Raw genomic sequence first — 21261 nt, forward strand, 5'->3', positions numbered from 1 at the left:
TCTGCTAGAACGGCAGTCAATCTATAGTCCGTGCGTTTTCTCACGCTCGATCGCCAATGAGGTCAACTGGTAAAATTTATTGACGGAGAGCTTCCCGCGACGGCTTGTAGCCAGGTGCTCCAGCAGCACTCAGCAAATTTTCTTCACAGCTGTACTGCCTATAGGCAACTAGGCGTAACCAGTGCTACCAGTGACTCCTATAACAAACTTGTGCCGTTTGTGCAACATTCAGTCGTCAAAGGTGCGGTTTGGTGCCGAGTCAGCGGGAGCAACTTTTGTTCAGAGCCACCATGCTTGCAGCATGACGCGTGCGGTACATGCCTAAAAAAATCGAGCAGAACACCGTGCAGCATCTGAAATTTAGGTCGCCATGGTACATTGACTCTAGCGATAGGTGACGTTGCAGCAGGGGATTCCGATTAAACCCGCAGGTCAGAAAAATCAGGCATCTGAAAAATTGGCCAGCGACCAATTAGTTGTCATGTGCAAACTAGTTTGCTGCACTGTAGCCGCTGTGTCAGGTTCTGCCTTTTCGGTTTCATTATAACAGGACAATGCACCATAGAAATAAAGCATGTCTAACCTCATATAAGCATAGAACGATTATAGCACAGTCGCCGGAGACATGAATATCAGCATTACGGGCGGTATCCTGCTATAGCAGAAAAAAAAAAGAAAACGCTTTTCAAAGGCTGTACACGTAGAACATTATACCAAGCAGCGGCGTATATCTGAGAATCGAAGCATCCGACCAGGATGTTTGCATCCGTTTAAATTTACGAACGCTGAAATGTGACGAGTACCGCGGTGTTCGCATGAAGCAAACAAATAACAGAAAAAAAAACGACAGAGGAAAGTAAGCCGCCGACAAAATCTTCAGACCTACCCGATTACTCGAAATGCCCTGCGGCACCGCCACCAACTTAACAGAACTATAACGTAGAACAGCGACTGAAATTTCGGACACCATACAGTGTCTCATTCGATTTCTCAGATTGATACGCGTGCGCGCAATGTCGAAAACATGGTGACCGCGAACGAAGTTGCCACCATTCGAGCGTTGTCCGTGCCCTCACTTTCGTTGTCGAGGTGGTTTCTCCGCTTTCCAAGTGGCGTACAGAGACTGACGTTTCGTTGACTCGGCACCAAACCACTGCTTTGGTCAGACTCTCGACGAAGCTCACTGGTAAGGCCTAACCGGCGGTTAGGCCTAATTGTTATCTGCCTCGCTTGCGTTTCCCTTCTTGAAAACGCTGCGCTCACTACTTTGCTGTCGAGAATGCTCTGTCATGATAAAAACGCGCATGCCGTTCGTGACTTCGCAGTACCGGGCTCGCAGCATTAAAGAAAGGAAATGCGTGTAAGACAGATGACGATTATTGTTGTGTAGCAAGATAGGACCCAAAGGGTGTAATTTTGTTTAAGCGTGTGACTGTCAATCTATTTTTTTAATGCGTTAGCATTTCTATGGCTACCCAACGAAGAAACCCGTCCGTTCGTCCTTACCGGTACTTAGACTACTGCTTTCAAAATAGGGTCCGCAGCAGCGAGCGAATTGGCCTTCGTGCTGCCTCTCGCTTCAACGCAAACTACGAGCGAAAACACAGCGCACACGAAGCTATCGGCATTCGACACTCTCTCCCCATTGCACATCGCCTTCGAGGTAGGGGCCGCGCGTCACGCTTCAACGCGAACTAAGCTGCGGGAACACAGCGCACGCGAAGCTATCAGCGCTCGGCGCACTATGTCCCCGTCGCTTTCAAGGTAGGGGCCGCACGGTCGCGCCATACGCAGTCGCCGTCGGAGTACGGTTGACCAAGGTTGATAATGGTTCGACGCGGATGGATGAAGCGCTAAAGCGCGATAACGGCTCATAATAATGGAAACGTCAGCGCAGCTGGCGCCACCACCTGCCGTAGTTTGCTTGCGTCGATTCACCTTGCGCCGCCGTCCGCAGCAGTTCATGTCGCCGCATAGCTGTCGTTTATACTAGTCGGATCAAGTTCCGTAACATTGATAATAACACCGGGCTGCGTAGAGATGAGAAAGTGGCACAATGCTTACGCATACTTAGTCAACTCCCACAGGAGCTTCTGCGTCATTTTCTTTTTTTTTTTTACGTTTCGTGTCCGCTTGCGCCGCGTTTCCTCCTGCTCCTCTGCATCGCCCTCGTCGCTCTGTCCTCCCCTCGCCGGTGTGCCTTGTGGAGAAGTGCGCTCGCTACTACGTTTTTCTGCGATTTTCCATCGGAAGTCGCCTTATAACCGATATTTCGTATCGCGCAGCAGCACTTATGCAGTATGCGTATACATGGAGTTCTATGGGTGGGTATACAGAAGCCAGATAATGCCGCATTACAGCCGGTTCGGCACTATAAGAGGAAAGTTATAAGTTGTCTAGGTATTTTGTTATATCCGTGTTATATTTCGACTGTCACAGCAAGTACACAAAATGCTATGAAGTCCTCTTAAGGGACATAGGCAAGTGGTTAGGCGGGTGTGTCAGTTTATTTTCCACACCGCAAGAGCAACAAAAAATCAGTTTTATGGAACTTTTATTTGAATGCAGATTCCAGAAAGAGACACTGCAAATAAATCGCGTAATCAAAAGCACATAAGTATATGTATCCATCCAGCAAAACATTTCCTCTTGAGAGCTTGTAAAACTTACCAGAAAAAAAAATTGAGACTCCAATTTAATCTCTAAATGTTGCGTAAACAATCCGTCTACATAGAACAGATGACAATCATCTGCAGCGTCAGTAACTGGAGTCCATGTGAAAATGCTTCGTAGATATCTTGAAACGGTCAATATTGAATTAGCCCTCACGGTCACTTAAGGGGGGACACGGGTTTTAAAAACCGAAAATCGCGAGAGAAAAAAGTCGATTTATGAGAACTACTTGTTTCAGCATTAAAAGACCCATTCTACACCGTATCGAAACGATTAGATCAAAAACTCACCTCAAGTGTCCGAAAAAAATTTTTGGCAGCGCGGACGTGAAAGCAGCCCAATGTCGCACAGAAACGCCGGAGTTCACGGTGCTATTTCTGGTCTTAACTGCCGCTGCGCGCCGCCATCTTGGTATCGTTCTTAATACTCAAAGTTCCGCCTTTCAGTTCCTCGCATCCTAGTGGACGATGGCCGCAAAGAAAAAGCGCAAACGTAAAACAATCAGGGGCCGGTCTGACGAAGCTCGAGATGCACGCGGCGCTCCTATTGGCTCAGTGCGCCAGCACGCTGAGACACGTCTTCAGATTGGCTGTCGCTATGGCAACTAGTGCCCTGACGCTGCCAGCGCAGCGCTCGTCTGCTAGGCCGGTCAGTGGGTTTGCTTCTATAACTGTTGATACGCCGTTTCGTTGTTGATCGTATTGCGAACGCCAAGCGGCAAATCGAAAAACAGTCAGTTTCGCCCGAAAGGCGAAGCATCGATTGCGACATCAAATTAGTGGACAGCTACACGAAGTAAGGATAGTAGTTTTATCGGCCACATAAACTGTAAACATAGGCACACTAACTAAATGAACAAGCATGGTGTGGCCTGCACAAACATCTCACTCAATCACCGCGGAAACTGGCTGTCAAGACGCTGGCGTGAGGAAACGCGGCAGCAGATGCGAGCGAAGTGACATTCGTGTTGTCTAGCTTCAACGTAAAGGGAGCGCCGAGAACACAGCACAAACAAATCTACGAGCCACCGACGCAACTAGACTCTGCACCGAACTCCAGTTTGCTCACTAGACACGGCCGCGAGACCCCGCGCAGGCGCCACATGCGCAGTTGCAGCCGAAGTAGAACACCGCCCCCCGTTGCCTCGCAACGTCGAGTGCCTCGCGCGCGACGGAAATCTGTGCGCTTGCTCCCCCGCTTAAGTCTTTCGTGCAGGCGAGATTGAGCAGCGATCGTCGACTCCTCTCGCACGCGTTCACTCGCACGTACAGCGTAGGGCGCGCGGCGACGGTTATCACTCTTGGACTTTGTGCGGAACCTCACGGCGACAGCAATGGCAGAAATGCGCTTAGAGTGTCCATATAATTGCTATCGCAATAAAAAAAGTCTGACACTGGGCGCGCGTCCACGAAAAGCGAAGCGCAAACCGTCTCTGCTTCCTTCGGCAAGAGGAGGTGGTTGTCCCAAAGTTCAGCTGAGCCGATAAAATCGCGCCGGAGATACGTCACTGCGTTGTCCAATCTCATACTGCATCGGCAATAACGCAGCAGCGAAGCTAACCATTGCCCTTGGTTCTTGCGTGCAGGTTCGTGTTGGTGCATTCAAAATCCTGTTACGAGCCTATACGTGAGCCTAATGCCAATATCGGCGAAAGAATTTTGTCTTTAATTATATAGTAATTATTTCCTGGTTTCGAAGCTTGAAATTGATAATTTCCTTTTTTTTTTTCAAGTGTACCTTTTTTAAGGTATCACATTTCGAGATCAGCATTGCGTCCCTTCTACACATTCAATTCTCGTCATTTGTTCCCCCTGAATGCTGGCGAGTCAGAGAGTGCACAAAAACTATGACATAGTGTCTTAGGACACTGAAACATCTTGAAATCCTGTAGAAATCACCAACAAGAATTCACATTTGTAAAGCTGCAACATTAGAATTTCATAACTTAGGCAACGTGCAGACACAAACATCCTAATGCTAACTTGCAGTCTTTGAACATCCAGGAACTCCACCTTGCGGGTTTCCGCAGAACTACTACGTCAAACACTTGCCTTTGCTTCGTATGTTGTCGACAAATGCGACTTCTCGCTGCCATCTGCTCGCCTTCGGTTAGCTCAGATGGTACAGCGGCTGCCCCGGACAGGCGGTGGTCCCGGGTTCGAGTCCCGGACCAGGACGAATTTTTCTTCAACTATGAGGCTTTTCTTTCCTTTGTAGCAATTGCTACGAACTGGTGGATGTCTGATTTTCCCTTTATTAATCTAGCTATCTTATCGCAGTAAATTTTTTTGCAAATCAGATCCCAAATTTCTAACACAAGAATTGTAGATTTTTTATTGACTTTGGAAAACATTTAATTCCATATTTGTAAGCAGCACACAAGATTGGACGTGTCCTGAAAGTTTAATGCGTATAGAGCGAATATCAAAAATAGTTGTTCTGGATGCCATGGCCCCTCATGCTTAATGCTGTTTTTTTTTTCTTTTTTTGTGTGTGTACTTTTCCCAAAGCAAATTTTGGGCTCCATGCAATATACAGGCCTCGATATCACAACATTAACAGATATGACTTTCCTCTTTTCTTTTTTCAGAACGGAGCATAATGTATACTTTATGAAGTATAGCAAACAAATTTTTTTTGTCTTCACTTTGGAAATTATTTTGCTACATCTACTCCCACACGGTTGCCACATTTTGCAGACCTGTATTCAAAGGGCTGTAAAATATCAATGGCCAGATCAAAAAAGTGCTTGCTATCCTTCATTCCTTACTCTTTATGCTATCTAACCATGGCTTACAAATAACTTTTATTGTGCCATTTATTTTCCATTGTGGCCTCAAATAATGGAAGTTAAATGTTAATTATCGTAGAAGCTGATTAACCTACAGCACAACTAAGTACATATTTGAAATCAACACAAAAACCTTAAGACTGGAAAGCTTTATTAATATTGATGAAAAAAATGAACATTATTTTAATAGCAGTATGTGTCTCCCCTTAAGATGCAGCATAGGTCCCACCTTTTTCATTTTCAGACTGAACTCAATGTCTAGAAGCGTACGGTGAGGGGCTAGTTGGTATGACATTATGAGAACAAAGAAAAACTGCGCAAAAAAGAACAAGACAGAGAAAGAACCACACGACACAGGCGCAGACTAACAACTGGTTTAATGCTCCAACGCCACTTTCCCACCATGCGCATGCGTTCTGTTGTTGGTAGGAAAGTGGCGTTGGAGCATTAAACCAGTTGTTAGTCTGCGCCTGTGTCGTGTGGTTCTTTCTCTGTCTTGTTCTTTTTTGCGCAGTTTTTCTTTGTTCTCATAATGAACTCAATGTGTACTGCAACTTCATTTTACTGAACTGCAGAAATGACGATGCTATGGAGCACTTTTCTATTTTGTGCCACAAATGATTTAGCACTTCACTGCTATTGAACTTTTCTCTGCTTTGCAGATCCAGCAGTGTTTTTCACCTCTTTGCGCTTAGCATCAAACTTGGCCTTGGATGTCTTTGCATGCCCAGGTTTGCCTCCTTGCTTCTCAAATGGCTTTTTTCCAGACACTGTGTTTTGTTTTCTTTCAGACATTTTTGAGATTTGTTTTCCTTCAGACATTTCCAGAGTGCTTTTGCCAGGCTTGGAATCGGACAAATTGCCACGCTTCACTTGCTGCTGCCTGTCTTTCCTCTTCTTCCTTTTGATCTTCTTCTTCTTACCTTCACCAGCAGCTGCCAAGAAACAACAGCACAAAACACAAAATTAATGCACAAAGTGACTTGCACAACAAATATATATATTTGTTAACCACGCTGTGACCAGCACTGAGAAGATGCAAACGACACAAAGGCACGATGCTCATCACTGTTTTTCCAACCTTGCACAGTCAGCACATACAACTGAAATGCAAAGCAACACTCAGAATTTGAAGACTTTAGACCGTCGTTACGTCAGCTATTTGGCCTCTTTAACATATAATGTCAGAAACAAAATGCCCGCACAAGAAATGCAACTGCATCATCAGAACGGCTTCTTCTGCAAGCCGCACTAAAAATTTTTATAGAGCATCTGGCGGCGCCAACCGTTTAGCCGCTTACTAAAACCATATGTAATGAAAACATGTTTATAATGTTATTGGTTATATCCTTGCAACCATACTACGCATGTGCCTTACTTTTGAGTCGGTCTATAGAAGAAAAAAGTCATTACTCATCAAGCATGTGTCGCATGCATCAAGCATGGTGGCGGCAGCATGCCACACATGATGCAATTAGAGCTAAATCTAGCCTCTCACTCGGCGTTTAGAGAGGCACAGCTAGGCAATACGTTTTTCGATCCGAGTGGAAGTGGTCACGTTTAAGAGAGCTCACTCAGCCACAGTAGGTAGGTATACCATATAGACTTGTGTAAGGGCCGCACTTTTTTTCACGATTTTGACAAGGAGCAGCCCACGGGATGAGGCCATTTGGTCAAATTTTTCCAACAAGTTCTAGGAACTTGTACGCTTTCCCACAGAACGCCTTCCTTGATTTGTTCGTCGTGGCGAGCTTCTCTTTCTACTTCAGCCACCGACATACGCTCTTGTCGTCGATGCAGAAGTAACCTGCCATGCTCCTCAGCGTATGGAACGACCTTGAGCATAACAATAGAACATGATCGTTCTTTGGCTCGAAATTTCTTTTCCTAGAAATTTTGGGCTCCCAAGTTGGGGATGCGGCCCATATGCTTGAGATTATATGGCAATCCATCAAACTCAAGCCAGTGCTCATCGGGAGTTATATAAGACCTACAAGTGCGCAAATTTCTGCAGAAATTTCACACTTGCTCGGTTAGGCACCCCCGTGTTCGACATCCATAGTCCAGAAATGGCACAAAGAGAGACTGGCACCAATACAGGGGGACACTAATTCGCACCCAACACCCTTGACCACAGTGGGCTTACTACAAACAGGGAGCAAGAATGATTGCAATCTTACACCATGGGACCCCCACTAGCTGTATTATAAGTTAACAGGTTGTCTACCAAGTTGACATTTCCAAATTCCCCGCGTTTTCCAGGTTTTCCCTGAATGCCTTTGCAAAATTCCCTGAGTGACAAGACGGGCTGACACTATGTCGCCCGATGCTGTCACTCTCTAGTAAGCATGTTAACAATTAAAAACGACTTAATTCAGTTTGAATAGTAAGGAGTAGTGTTTATTTTATTCAAAAGAAAACAAAAAGGAAGGGTTAGTAAAATGCCCAGCGAAGAAAACATCTTCGAAAAAATAATAAAGCTCATTCTCAAGTATGAATAAAAAGGAGATGCATACAGAGGCAAATATTTTCGAATATGTGCCATTTCTATCAACTGATAGCAAGCTCATCGGTATGAGGCCCAAACTTTGTCACAAGTGGGATTCTCTCCCAAACAGCTAATAAATCAATCTCAACTATCCTGACATACTCTCAACCCGCACACAATGCCTCAGTGTTGCGTTTCACTGCTTTAAAGAGTTTATTTTGGTTTGTATGAGGCACACCTGCATCTTGGCATCAGCCAACATTTTGTTCTTTTTTTAACTCAAGCTCCTTCAAAGAAGCAGCGACACACTTCCTTTCTTGTTCATTCCTCAATGTGTAGGCCCTTAGCGTTCTCATCCTCCTTCCGCCTTGCCTTTACTTCACGGACCATTTGAAGCATCCTCTTGGTCAGTTGTACTGTTAACATCCAAGTAATCTGACTCCCTAGGGGCCGCAAAAGCGTCCGAAAAAATTGGACAGTTTAAAAAAATGAATGCATGTCTTTTAGTGTCCTTAAGGGCTCAAATCGCTACAGGCACTTCTGAAAAAGCTTTGAAGGCCTGCCAGTACACTTATTAGGCATATCTGTGTGCGTATTGTGACAGGAGATGGTGAGTGCACGCGTGTAAATTAAGGGATACCTACTGTGTCACGTGACAATTACCCCTTCCAATGCTTATGCTTCACCGCAATACTTTGGCGTATGCTTCACAATGTAACATTGCTATAACGAGGCGAAGCTGACTTTCGGGAACCAGCATTATGCAACACACCGTGCATTCCAAGCTTCGAAGCCAATTGCGAGGACCACAAAAGCAGAGTCGCAGCTGACAGCGGCGAATTCTTTCAATGAAAAACATTGCACCGAACAGCAAGAAGCTTAAAGGGACACTAAAGGCAAATTCGAAGCCGACGTGGACTGTTTAACTACCGTTCCAGAAACCTCGCACTGCTTGTTTCGTGTCAAGAAAAGACTTGGCTTACGAGAAAATTGCATCTGAAGGGTCTGAATACATTTTTCGTAGTTCAAATCTCCCGACACCCAACCAGGGGAGTGGTGACGTTGCATAGGCCATCACCACCCTTTGCTGCTGTCGGTGTGTAAAACAGCAAGCGACAGACGGCCGTACCGAGCCAAGAAAGGGCGGTGGATTTACCGCTGCAGCTGCTTTTTGGTCAAGTGGCATAGACCGTTCGGGCATCCCACGACATCACATGGAATTCTCTGCTACTTAGTTTGTGCGAGTTTCACGAGCCAGCAAAACCAGCGCAGCACTACGCGATAACGAAACTACTGAAACTTGAAAGCGCGGGCGACGTGAAGTCAAGCGAAAACAAAACCTTTTGACCAACCGCGTCACTGTCACGATTAATTTCAATGAGTTCTTTTTTTCTAAAAATGAAATAGAACTGGACAAATAGCATTTTGTTTTATAGTACAATACAAGGATGTTCCTTGCAACGAGTGGTTGAGTATAGCGACAACATTTTAAAATAAACTGAGGAGTGCTTTCGTCATCGAGCAAGTACTTGAATGTCCCGCGGGAGTTTTTAATCACGTCCTGCATTTACCTCAATTTCTCGATTATTAAAGCTCTGTTCGCTATAATATTGACACCTTAGTGAGCACTAATCACTTTAGCATGACTTAATATTTGCCTTTAGTGTCCCTTTAATAGCGAACGTCGAAGCAGCTAGGCCTAGCATTGCTGCGGTAGTGGCCAACGTTACGAGTAACGTTGATAGTGGCTACGGCCAACGTTAGCTAGGGCTGCCAGTGGATCAGCATGCAAAAGTACCGGTTCGAGGTGGCCTGGTAATAAAAATGACGGCAGTGGTGACTTTGATGAATGCCGTTTCAGACCTGCGGTCACAGCAAAAAGTCTGGAAAATCGGACAGCGAAGGGTTCTTGCGTTCAAAATTTCATACGTTCTTATACATTAGCTCTATGGGGTACGTGGTCTGGACACCCGACAAGCGTCCTGAAAGTCAATCGTTGACTGTACATTGGCAACTCCTCCAGCCGACGAGACGGCGTCACTGACAATGTGTTGAGATTCCTCTCTGTTACTCGAGCCAGCATTACTGCAACACTAGTTCCCTTTTGATAAAATTACAGCTAATTTTCCTTGATAGAAGCACTAATTCCCTGAGTTTTCCCCGAATATTTCCAGACTACTCGAATCCCAAGAATTCACGGTTTTCCCGGTTGGTAGACACCTTGGTTAAGCACCTAAGCTCTCTAATGCATGAATAGATGTCATGCACTTTAAAATCGCTGTGTAGAAGAAAAAAGCCATTATTCGATTGAGCACATGCCGAGTGTGCAGATGGCGCCGCTGTCTCACCATGCATGACACAATCGGAGGTAAATTTAGCCTTGCACATGGCATTCAAACAGGAGTAGCACGGCCCTATGTTTGTCCATCCGAACATCAACAGCTGCGCTCGAGAAAGCTCACTTTGCCACAGTAAGCATAATTTATCACTCATACAAGTGCTAATCAGGATTGATAAGGCCCACAAGCGTGCAAAGTGTTACAGAAATTTCATGTTTGCTCGGCTATGGGCCCTTTGCGTTCGGCACGTATGGTAGAGAAATGGCGTGAAGAGACTCGGGCAGCAAGTCAAAGGGATACCGAACCAATCTGACCATGACAGAACCTGTAAGTCTCCATAAGGAGCGCAAGCACAGGTGGTTGAGGCAAGTGCATGAACTCCAACCATCTACGAGTGCGGAGGGCTCGAGAGGGGCAGGGCAGTCTCGAGTGCCACTACAGTCGACAACCAACGATTTGGACTCTACGAGAAACGTAAATAAGTCTGAACTATCGAATGTCCAAAAAAAAGAATGTGTCCAGAAAAAGAGAACTGTTTTTACATTTTAAGGCCCCTGTGCATGGAATAGGTGGTCGATGCGTTGCTGCACGCACTTCCGCTTACGTGCAACCAAGTACGGCTGTATATCTGCCAGTTTTGAGTTTCGCTGTACACCGATGCAAGGACTGGAAAGACTTGAGTCAAATTCGCATGTGGAAGACTCCAGAGCACACGGCACATCATCATCCGAGTCAGAGTCACTGTTTGACAGTGGGGGAACTTGCTCAATTACTCCATCATCATTCAGTTCGGCACACGACGAAACCGCGCTATCGACGTCTGCAAAGTCTTCAAATCTAATGGCGGCAGGAACTGGCACACACACCGCAGCCCAGCAGGTCATCAATACTGTCCGCATCTGAGCTCGTTGTGGTAGGCGGCAATTCAGCCTCTTCAGTTGCAGAGTCGGGCTTATTCGGACTGCGACTCGAAACTCTTTTGGAGTCGGACTGCAAAGTGCCATTTGACGCTGCCTATCTATAACTTCACGAGAAAGACTTGTTGGAGCAAACAGAGTGCTGTCTCGAACACAAACTAAACAAACAAGCACAACATGGCAGAATGCTGTGCGCAAGGCAAACTCAACCAACAGAGTGGAGATGGCAGGCCATGCGCGGGTGTAGAGTGTACTAGAATACGGTTGACTGGGACGAGCGGCTGGGGCGGCACATGCTTAGCAGTGAGGCGTGCAACGACGAAAAATACTGTGGCAGCACTGCGATCGAAGTAGATTGGGCTACATCAAGGTCGTGCCGCTGGAAACTGCTGGCGAAACTTCTCGAAAGGGTCATTCGTACTACTCTGCACACTGTTATATGCATTCAGGCTGCTCCAACGGTATTTATAAATGAATACGAATTGGATAATCTCTGGACCCGGACAGGCCGCCAATGGAAACTGACCCTTGCAACCTTTAACGCCCGTACTCTTTCGAGTGAGGCTAACTTAGCAGGATTTTTTAAGGAACTATCAGGCATTTTTTGTGATATCATTGGCCTTAGTGGGGTTAGAACTGGTGAGGCTTACACAGTGCTGATTATTGGCCACATCCTCTGCTATAGAGGTCTACCAATTAGAATCAGTTTGGAGTAGGATTCATAATTCATAAGGACATAGTTGGCAACATTGACAAATTCTACAGCATTAATGAGAGGGTAGCAGTAGTCGTAATAAAGCTGAATAGGAGGTATAGAACAAAGGTAGCACAAGCCTACACTCCTACCTCCAGCCATGATGATGATGATGAACTTCATCATCATCATCATGGCTGGAGGTTGGAGTGTAGGCTTGTGCTACCTTTGTTCTATACCTCCTATTCAGCTTTATTACGACTACTGCTACCCTCACATTAATGCTGTGGTGAATACTTAATGCTGTGGTGAATTAATGCTGTTAATGAATACGTGGAAATTAGCCATGAGAAAAGTGCAACTCGGCATACTGTAGTAATGGGCGACTTCAATTTCAAAAGTGGGAAATAAGCAGGCTGGTGAACAACCAAATGGCACTTACGGCGTCGGCTCTAGAAACACTAGAGGAGAGACGCTAGCAGAATTCACAGAATGGAATAAGCTGCTAATAATGAACACCTTCTTCAGAAAGCGCAGCAACAAAAAGTGGACCTGGAAAAGCCCTAATGGTCAAACAAGGAATGAAATCAATTTCATACTTTCTGCAGATCACCGCATAGTGCAGGATCTACAAGTGTTAGGGTGAAGTGCAGTGATCATAGGTTAGCGAGGTCTAGGATTTACCTGAATTTGAAGAGAGAAAGCGTAAAATTGGTCAAGAAGAAACAGGCCAACCTAGACACAGTAAGGATAAAAGCGGACCGATTCAGCAGCACATGAAGTGGAAGGCAATGCACCAAGGCAACCAGTAGGTAAGCTTTCCCAAGCAACAAAGGACCTAATAAAGAAACAACAAAGAATGAAAGTGACCAACTCAAGAAATCAGATAGAATTCGCAGAACTGTCAAAACTAATCAACAAGATGAAAATAAGGGATATTCGAAATTATAACGTGAGACAGACTGAGGAAGCAGTAAAAAATGGACGCAGCATGAAATCAGTGAAAAGAAAACTTGGCATAGGACAAACCAATATGTACGCATTGAAAGATAAGCAGGGTAGTATCATCAGAAATATCGAAGATATAGTAAAAGCAGCGGAATAATTCTATACTGATCTGTACAGTACTTCCATTCAGAGTACTAATGAATAGCTTAAAGAGGCTCCTTCTGTAACTAGCCATGAAGTTAGAAGGGCCTTGAAACATGAAACGGGGAAAAGCAGCAGGTGATGGAATAACAGTCGATTCAATCAAAGATGGAAGATACATCACGCTTGAAAAGCTTGCGGCCCTTTATACGAAATGTCTCACGACTTCAAGGGCCCTAGAGAGCTGAAGGAATGCCAACATTATACTAATCTACAAAAAGGGAGATGTTAAAGAAATGAAAAATTATAGGCCCATTAGTTTACTTCCAGTATTGTATAAAATACTCAGGAAGATAATTTCCAATAGAATAAGGGCAACACTTGACTTCAGTTAACCAAGGGAACAGGCTGGTTTTACGAAGGGATACTATACAATGGATCACATCCATGTCAGTTATCAGTTAGTCAGTTGGGGTTTAATGGCGCAAAGGCTACTCAGGCCATGCTGCGTCAGTCAGAAGTCCGTAACGCAACACAACGTTAAAGCAGGTAAACCTTCCTTCCATTATAGTTGATGTAAATAACCAGTAGTCTCCAAAAAGTCAGACAAGCTAGTATATGGCACTAGCGGGTCATCTGCCAGTAATAGGGCAGGGTGTAAAGGTATGTTACATAGGTACATAGGTAAATACATAGGTTGTGTAAAAGCTTCCGTCTCTGTGTTTCAAAGTGTGGACATGTCATAAGGACATGTATTATTGTAAGCAGTTCATTGCATTTTTTGCAAGTTGGCGGATTTCTTTTCGGAGGAGAAAATTGCATGTTAGATGGGTGTGTGTCCAATCTGAAGACGACACAGATCATTTCATAGAACCGTTCCTGATGAGTACACAACTTTTTTGTCCCTGATGAGTGCACAACGAAATTTTTGTCCAGTCCACGTTTAACAACGAAAAAAAAATGCAGTGTGGTAGCCTAAGTAGTCGCTACATAGTAGATACGGCGTTTCGCTGCTAAACTCGAGCTCACGGGTTCAAACCATGTCGCGGAATTCGATGGGAATGAAATGAAAAAAAGCACTCGTGTACTGTTTAGATGCACCTTAAGGAAACCCAGGTGGTGAGCATTGTCTCAAAATCATATCGGCAGACGCAAAACGGCAGAATTTGTTCAATAAAAAAAAAAGGTAATTGCGTCCTAGGCTTTCTTCTGGTGTGTAAACGAAAAAAATTATTTTCAAGTGCGATTCCTGAGAAAAACATGCTACGCTTATCTTATATTCTGTATCTTACAACAATACATTTAGGTATGAAATTATCTAAATGTATTGTTGTTCCTAAATGTACGTCCGCTCAACTAAGCAGCTTCAGTATTGTAAACGGTTGCATCCAGTTATGCGGTGCACTATCATAAGGACAATACTGAAGCAATTAATTAAAGGAACAGCAAGCCTCGCAGACATGTAGAGATATTTGTAGAAATGCTGCATTCGTTGAAGAACTTAAGTGTGGCGCCACATTGGGCACCCAGCTTTAGTGGGTTGCAGACATTGCGAGACTACCAAAAAAATGTTTTCCTTGCCTGAATCAAGTTAGCAGATTTAAGCCCGGTCCACATGTTGCAATTTTACACTGCGCTTTTTGCAGCTAATATTTCCACAACTGTGAACTTCGCATTGCCGTTTCGCATTCACCCAGCGCGGCAGCTGCAATTTTTGGCATTTTCGAGCACCTAGTGGAGGACTGAATTATTCTTGGCGTCAGTTTGCTTCGGTAAGAACAAAGTAACGCGACTTAGAAACTGCTTTTGTTACTTAAAGAAAAATTAAGTAGGATGGCTGCAGCGACGCGTTTACGATCCACGTTGTAATTGGTTCTCCATCTATGGCGCATGAGCGTTTTCGCAGAGAAGTATTGCACGGGGCATTCATATTGCATGACAGCTAGGAACTTGTTCAGCAGAACCCATTAGCACCCGTGCATTGATTCTCTCAGGAACTGGTCTGCCTCTGCGCAACAGCCGCAACTCTCCAGCAACACAATCATTCGGAGTAAGAGTCATCACTTGCATTGGCCCCTCACCTTCGAGACTTCAAAAGTGCCGTTATGCGTTACATTTGAACGAAAACGGCTATCCGAAAATTTTTAATAGTGAATTATGAAGTCAAATATGATCTGAATAACAAATACCATTCGATTAGATTATATGTTTCTGCTTCATTTTGCCTGCTGGCTCGTTGAAGGACATCGCCAGTCAAGCCACGGAGATTACAGTCGAACCCACATATAACAATAACAATTTTAACAATATATCAGTTATAACCATGAGAAGCTGCTGCAGCGTCAACTTTTTGTACGTTTTCCATGGTGAAATAACCTGCTTACTACAATGTCCCAATGCCGCATTATCGTTTATAACGATGAAGTCTGGCTGCTGGGTGTCCAAGCCGAAAGGTAGTGAAATGCAAAATCCTTGAAAAGCAAAAAAAGAAAATGAGAAATTCGAGCTGCTGCACATTGGGCCACTCCTTCAACAGCCGCAGCGCGTTCATTTTCCAGCCATCTCCGAGCGCCTCTCTCCCGTCACCTTTCCACCCCTTCGAACACAAATGGACTGTGCCAACTGTGGCGCCCACAGATTGCTTGCATGTTGCTGACTCGCTTTTCATTCAGCGCAGTTCTGCTAACAGCTTATTCGCTCGCGTTCGTCTTTGTTGGTTGCGTCAAAATCATTCCTGGCCAAGCAGTTTCTCAGCCTCGTTTGACGAACAGTTGGTTTGACTTGCCGGTGAAATGGGAGATGGCTGATGCGCCCGCTGATCATCAGCAATGAACGACGTTGCTGGTGAAAAGAAAGCGCACAGCTATAGATTTGGAAACTAAGCGCTTCTAACCAATGAAGCGATTGTCGCGAAGGTGCTTGCATCAGATTGCAACGGCGACGACGGCAGCGATGACACGGTAGGGTAGACTGCCTCAACGTTGTCCTCACAGGAGGCCCGGCAGATGATTCAGTCCCCTCCGGGGCTTTGTTTTCGCGAGGAACCTTCTGCTGCACTACGTGGAGCACTTGGATGCCTTGGAGAAGGATGTTGGCAAGCTTCGCATAAAGCATGCAAGGCTCACGGACACAGGGTTTTCTCATGTAAACCAGTGAGAAGTATGTGGCGAGATGCTTGTGGCGAGACGCTTGTGGCGATCTCACCTGAGCGTTTCTTTTGGATTTCTCAAACTGACAGGCTGCCGTGGCAGCCTTCTCACAATTTAGACAAGGCCCCTTTTGGGGCCACCAAAGCGATGCCTCGGTGGTGCTCGCATATCACCTGGCACCCGTGACCTCTCTTTGCAGGAAGCAGCTAAACGAGTGAACACAATCAGCAGCCGGATGAAGGAAGGTGGTGGGAAGGGGCACTGGCCTCCCCACAATTATAGTTTTCTCACATCAGCTCTGTCATCCCCGTATATTGATTTTTTTCATGCAACCCGGTTATAACAATGGAATTTTCGTGGCACTTAAATATTGTTATAAGTGGGTTCGACTGTACATTGGTAAAGACTTCCCAGTCTCCTTGATCCAGCCTGAGTACATAGGCAATGCATTTTCGCTAACACTGTTCGTATTAACGTTCAGTAATTGCCTTGATTCCTTTTCTCGGAAAGTCTGTTGGTTCACCTGGGGCTGGTACAGCTTTTTCAAAGAAACACACTTATTCCGGTCGGGAGTTTTCATTTTTTTTTTCAATCAGTGCATTTAGAATATTTGACCATTTTTTCTCCGACATGTATGTCTTCAATATATATGTCTATGTAACCTTAGATTTACCTAGAAGTGCATTGGTCATCTGCATCGCTTTGTGCCACGCAGTCAATAAACCTGGTTTATTTCGGCATAGTTTTGTTTTTCTTTGATCATTGTCCCTGATCGATATTCCACCAACAAGAAGAGAGCGTAAAATGACACAATATCAAATTTTCTTTTGTAACATCATATTGCAGATAGGCGGCTTCTGTGGGAAAAATTATGCATTACCTTTAGAAAACAGTGCTAAAAATAGCAGTTCACCTGGTTAAAACTACAAATGGTAAAGGCTGACAAGAATCACAGGCGCACCAAAGCAAGTAAAACCATAAAAAATTTTAGTACACAGACTTTCTAAGAGAAAAACTGGGTATCGCGCCCACTGGCAGACGACGCACTTAAAACGACAGCAAAATTGAAGACGTCATGTTGTATAACCATGCGTCAAATAAGTATGCATAGCAAAAAGGTGTCAATATAAATTTGCAGTTGAAATAAAGCACCATTATAAGATTGTACGCGTGCAATCGGTCTCAGCGCCCGAAACGAATTTTTGTTGAATATGCCGTGAAGCGCGTCTCCCACCCCAATCCAATTCACTCGCAGCGCCCTCGCAAAATTTTTTCACATGCGGCAGCTCAGTGGGACAGCGCCGTTCGTCCCACTGAACTATTGTCTAGCACACTCTGGCGGGTGTGCTGGAAAAGGATGTGATGATCGCGAAGTTGGTGCGACCTCACAATTCAGGCAAAGCCTCCAAGATCGGCAGTTGCAGTTAAATATCAGAGGCGTAGAGCGGCGATCAAGACAAGGCCTCAGAGATTTCCGTATAGCGTGCAATCTCTGAGGCCATACTTGAGGTCGAGGTTGCCAGAGGAGATAATGGCGGCAGAGTTTGGGTAGGCTACAGCCGCGGACGGAATCCGGATAATCGAATGTACCTAAATATTGGTCGTCTTTACACATTAAGTCTATGGGGCCATTGGCGGTGCCGCGAAGCTGTCCAAATTACCGAGCATGTCCGGATTATCGGTGTCCGATTTATCGACCGCACCCCTGAATTTTGTCGTCAAAATTCGATTTTTTTTCTTTCACGTGTAATGATCGCACCCTGACCGTGTCGCAGTGATATGTCATATGCCAAGTCTAGCTAATGATGATCGCGCTTACCATCTGTCAGATGCTACACGAACGACTCTTGAAGACATACCAAGCCGTCTTCGCAACATTCTTAAAGGGACCCTGAAACGCTTTTGACGATTTTCTACAAACGTATTGAGTCGTTAGAGTAGGTCCTTCTGATCATTAATTGACACATCTAAGTGCTCCGCGTAAAGCGTGTAATTTATTATAAGGTTTTAAATATGCACATCGCTGCCGATCGCAGCGCACTGCTCGGCGGAATTTTAAGCCGCCCCTACCCATATGACCGAAATCACCCATACGACGTCAGTGGGGCGAGCTATCCGATTGGCTGACAAGGGCGCGTGATCGATAATTTTTCCAACTTTACGGTAAACAAATGATCTTCGTAATAGTTGGAATGTTAGTTAATTTGTTTTTATGAAAAGAAAGTAACATAAAGAGAATGCACAAGAATAATTTTTCAGTACACTTAAGCACTTCCGGCACACAGCATGTGTCGTCTGCTTGTGTTACAACGTACTCCATTTTGAAGAGAGCTCCGCAGTCAGAGTCGGCCTCAGTCATTTCGCGAGCACTATAATTCGACTTTGTTGCCTTGTGGACTGCAAACGTAGCGACTGGCAATATGTCAAGCTGTGACATCGTGTCCCTCTGCAAGGCAGCGTACGAGCGAACTGGCTGCTGCGCATCGGACTGCCGCTATCCGATCGGCGCCAGGATTTGCGCGTTTGTGGCCGTCACTTCACACCGGAAGATTACTAACGCAATAGCGTTTCCCGCGTCCGGTATTAGGGAAAACGCAAGCGCAAGGGGACAGAGTCTGGCCGCTTGACTTTGCCGTAACGGGATGAGCCATGAGATGAGCAGAAGGGCAAATGCGAATGGTCTGCACGGTGCAGCCACCTGGTGGCACAGAGCTCAACCATACACAGTAGCAGCAACGAAGTGTATTCTTCTTTGCTGCTGGTGTGTATTTTTCGCAGGAGTGTAATCATGAACACGTTGTTTTTATAAATGTTTAAAATGTTTTACACTTGGTTAGAGCAATATTAGCGCTTTGTTTGGCTGGTTAAGCGCTGCACCAACAAGTGTATGGACCGTGCAGACCAATCAGGCCACTCACGTATGTCTACGCTAATGTTCCTTCATCAGCTTGAGTTTATGCCTCCAGTCATTTGCCGAAATGACCAGCTTGCCTGTGGTTACCGGAATACAAGACACGTTCGGCGCTATGACAGAATGCTCGCAACGCACGCCGCTTCGATAGCTCTCACTTGGGGTCGACGGCCAAGCAGCTAGCGGAGCGGTCTCGCGCGGGCGGGGGCGGGCTCCAAAACAACCGGAAGTGGACGATGTGACGTCGCATCGTGACGCTGAACCAGTGAAGGCGGAGCTTAGCCCCACTCGCTCGGCGAACGAGTTGAGGAGGAAAAGCATGGCTAGGGAGGAGGGTAGCTTCTAATCGCTTGTAGCTCCATTAATACGTAACGCTTCACTTAAATAGTGGTGCGAATGTTCTACTTAAGCTGTACCCTACGCGTCTACAAAATTTGTCCGAACAGTTTCAGGGGCCCTTTAAGCAGATGTCCCATTTCATTCCTTTCATCACTTTCAGCACTTCCATCAAAAAAAAGAAAGCTAGAACCAAACTGGCCTTGGCTTTGTTATTTGTAGCGTTCATAATGGTTTTGGTCAACAACAACAACATAAAGGGCGCCTTTTGATTCTTCTCGTCTGCACTCGTGGGCACGCAACAAATCGCGAGCGGCAACAATAGTTTACACTGATACGTTAGAAGTGTACCCTATTCATATGGCAGCGCTTGTAACGCAGTAAGATATTGGCCCACCCTTAGCGGAAACGTGCCGTATTAGGACAGCAGTGAAGACAAATGCCGCAGTTTCCGCAGCATGCCCACCATGTGTTTCTATGTCACTGGCAGCTAAGCGTGCCCGTCTCTCTTTCTGCCCCTCAAAGTGGACATAACTACATTATTGTCGCAAACTTGCCGATATTAATGATCTTATTCATTACTGATATGGAAGAAACTGTTTCAATGCGCGTGATGTACTCACAAGAAGAAAAATAATCGTGTTCGGCGTGCTCTGCCGGCAGCCATGTTTGTTTTGGTGTCCCGCACTGACAGCGGCAGCCGCCTGCTTGTTATCCCGCAGCAAATGCGGGATGAAAAAAGAAAATGTTTCTTTTCGTGGGAAATTTAACCCACGTAATGATCACAGCCCTGAATTTGCGTCAATTTTTTTTTTTAAGTGCGATCATTATGCGAGTAAATACAGTAGATTCAAATTGTTGGCTTGCAGAAAACTAGCCTGGCATTCAACCTGTGGCACATCTGTGTTAATTGGAAAGTGCAAGCAAAACCACTTTTTTCCCTTTCCAAAAAGGAAGAGAGAGGAAGGAGGGAATGGCACGCATTTTGTTTAAACTTGCTCTAAGCATATACCCTCTCAGCGATACATACGCACTTAAGTAACAAGGGTTTAACTTTAGACTTTGCACACCAAGCAGCAGCAAACTTTGAACAGCAAATACTGACAAGCAACAAACTATATTTAAAGTACATGAGCATTTTTGGATTTCGCTGCCATCTTGCAAGGACTGCTCATTAGTCAGAACCTACTCTATATCTGTAACAGCAACACTTTTTCCTACATTGATGCCAACAGTGATGTAATCACGAACAGAGAGTCTTAACTACAGGCTGAAAGTATTGAACAACTGCATTCAGATTTCTGTCAGACTATGTTCAGGCACCCAAAGAAATGCTCACGCTTTAAGCGGTAGGAGAACTTGAGTGGATGCCCATCCATGTAATGGCATGCGTTGTTCTTGAGGGCAGCCAGCAATGCATCCTTGCTCTCAAAGGTCACCAAGGTGTAGCTGTGTTAGAAAGGGTTGTATTTTAGATGTCGGCAAAAAATTGTCACGAAGAAGCTAGGCATTTTATTGGAGAAAGCAGTTTAGCCAAATTCCAACCAGCACACTCCAGCAGTGAGAGGTGCTTATGTTATGTGCTAAAACAAAACACAGACATTGTAAACATGTGTAGCTAGTTGGCATAATCGGACCATACTCAGTAACAACCTCAAAATTCAGTAAAAGCTCCGTCCACAAAACTACAGTGTGCTTGCCCTCTGGCTTCAAAGCATAGTTTCAGAGGCTCCCTGATATTGAAAGAAGATTGCCTATGCTGTGATGTTGCAAAAATGAAGAACTGTAATCGTCTGGTGCACCTACACAAATTCGCCAAGTTGCACAGAGGCGTACTTGCCACTGCACTAGTAGGACGTCACTAACTATGGTTA

The 21261-nt window shown here is 45.2% G+C and overlaps 1 protein-coding gene across 1 annotated transcript in view; it reads right to left on the bottom strand.

The window, feature by feature from the left end:
* Positions 1-5598: 5598 nt before the first annotated feature.
* The window catches only part of LOC142581886 (uncharacterized), a 64081-nt gene continuing 48418 nt past the window's right edge, over positions 5599-21261 (bottom strand). Inside the window, exons 9-10 of the mRNA XM_075691333.1 lie at positions 20727-20836; positions 5599-6399 (exon numbers count right to left, since the gene is read on the bottom strand). Of these exons, the coding sequence (XP_075547448.1) occupies positions 6101-6399; positions 20727-20836 (409 nt within the window). The 3' untranslated portion in view covers positions 5599-6100. The remainder of the gene's footprint in view (positions 6400-20726; positions 20837-21261) is intronic.

This window comes from Dermacentor variabilis, chromosome 1 (assembly GCF_050947875.1).
Source record: "Dermacentor variabilis isolate Ectoservices chromosome 1, ASM5094787v1, whole genome shotgun sequence".
Lineage (NCBI taxonomy): Eukaryota > Metazoa > Arthropoda > Arachnida > Ixodida > Ixodidae > Dermacentor > Dermacentor variabilis.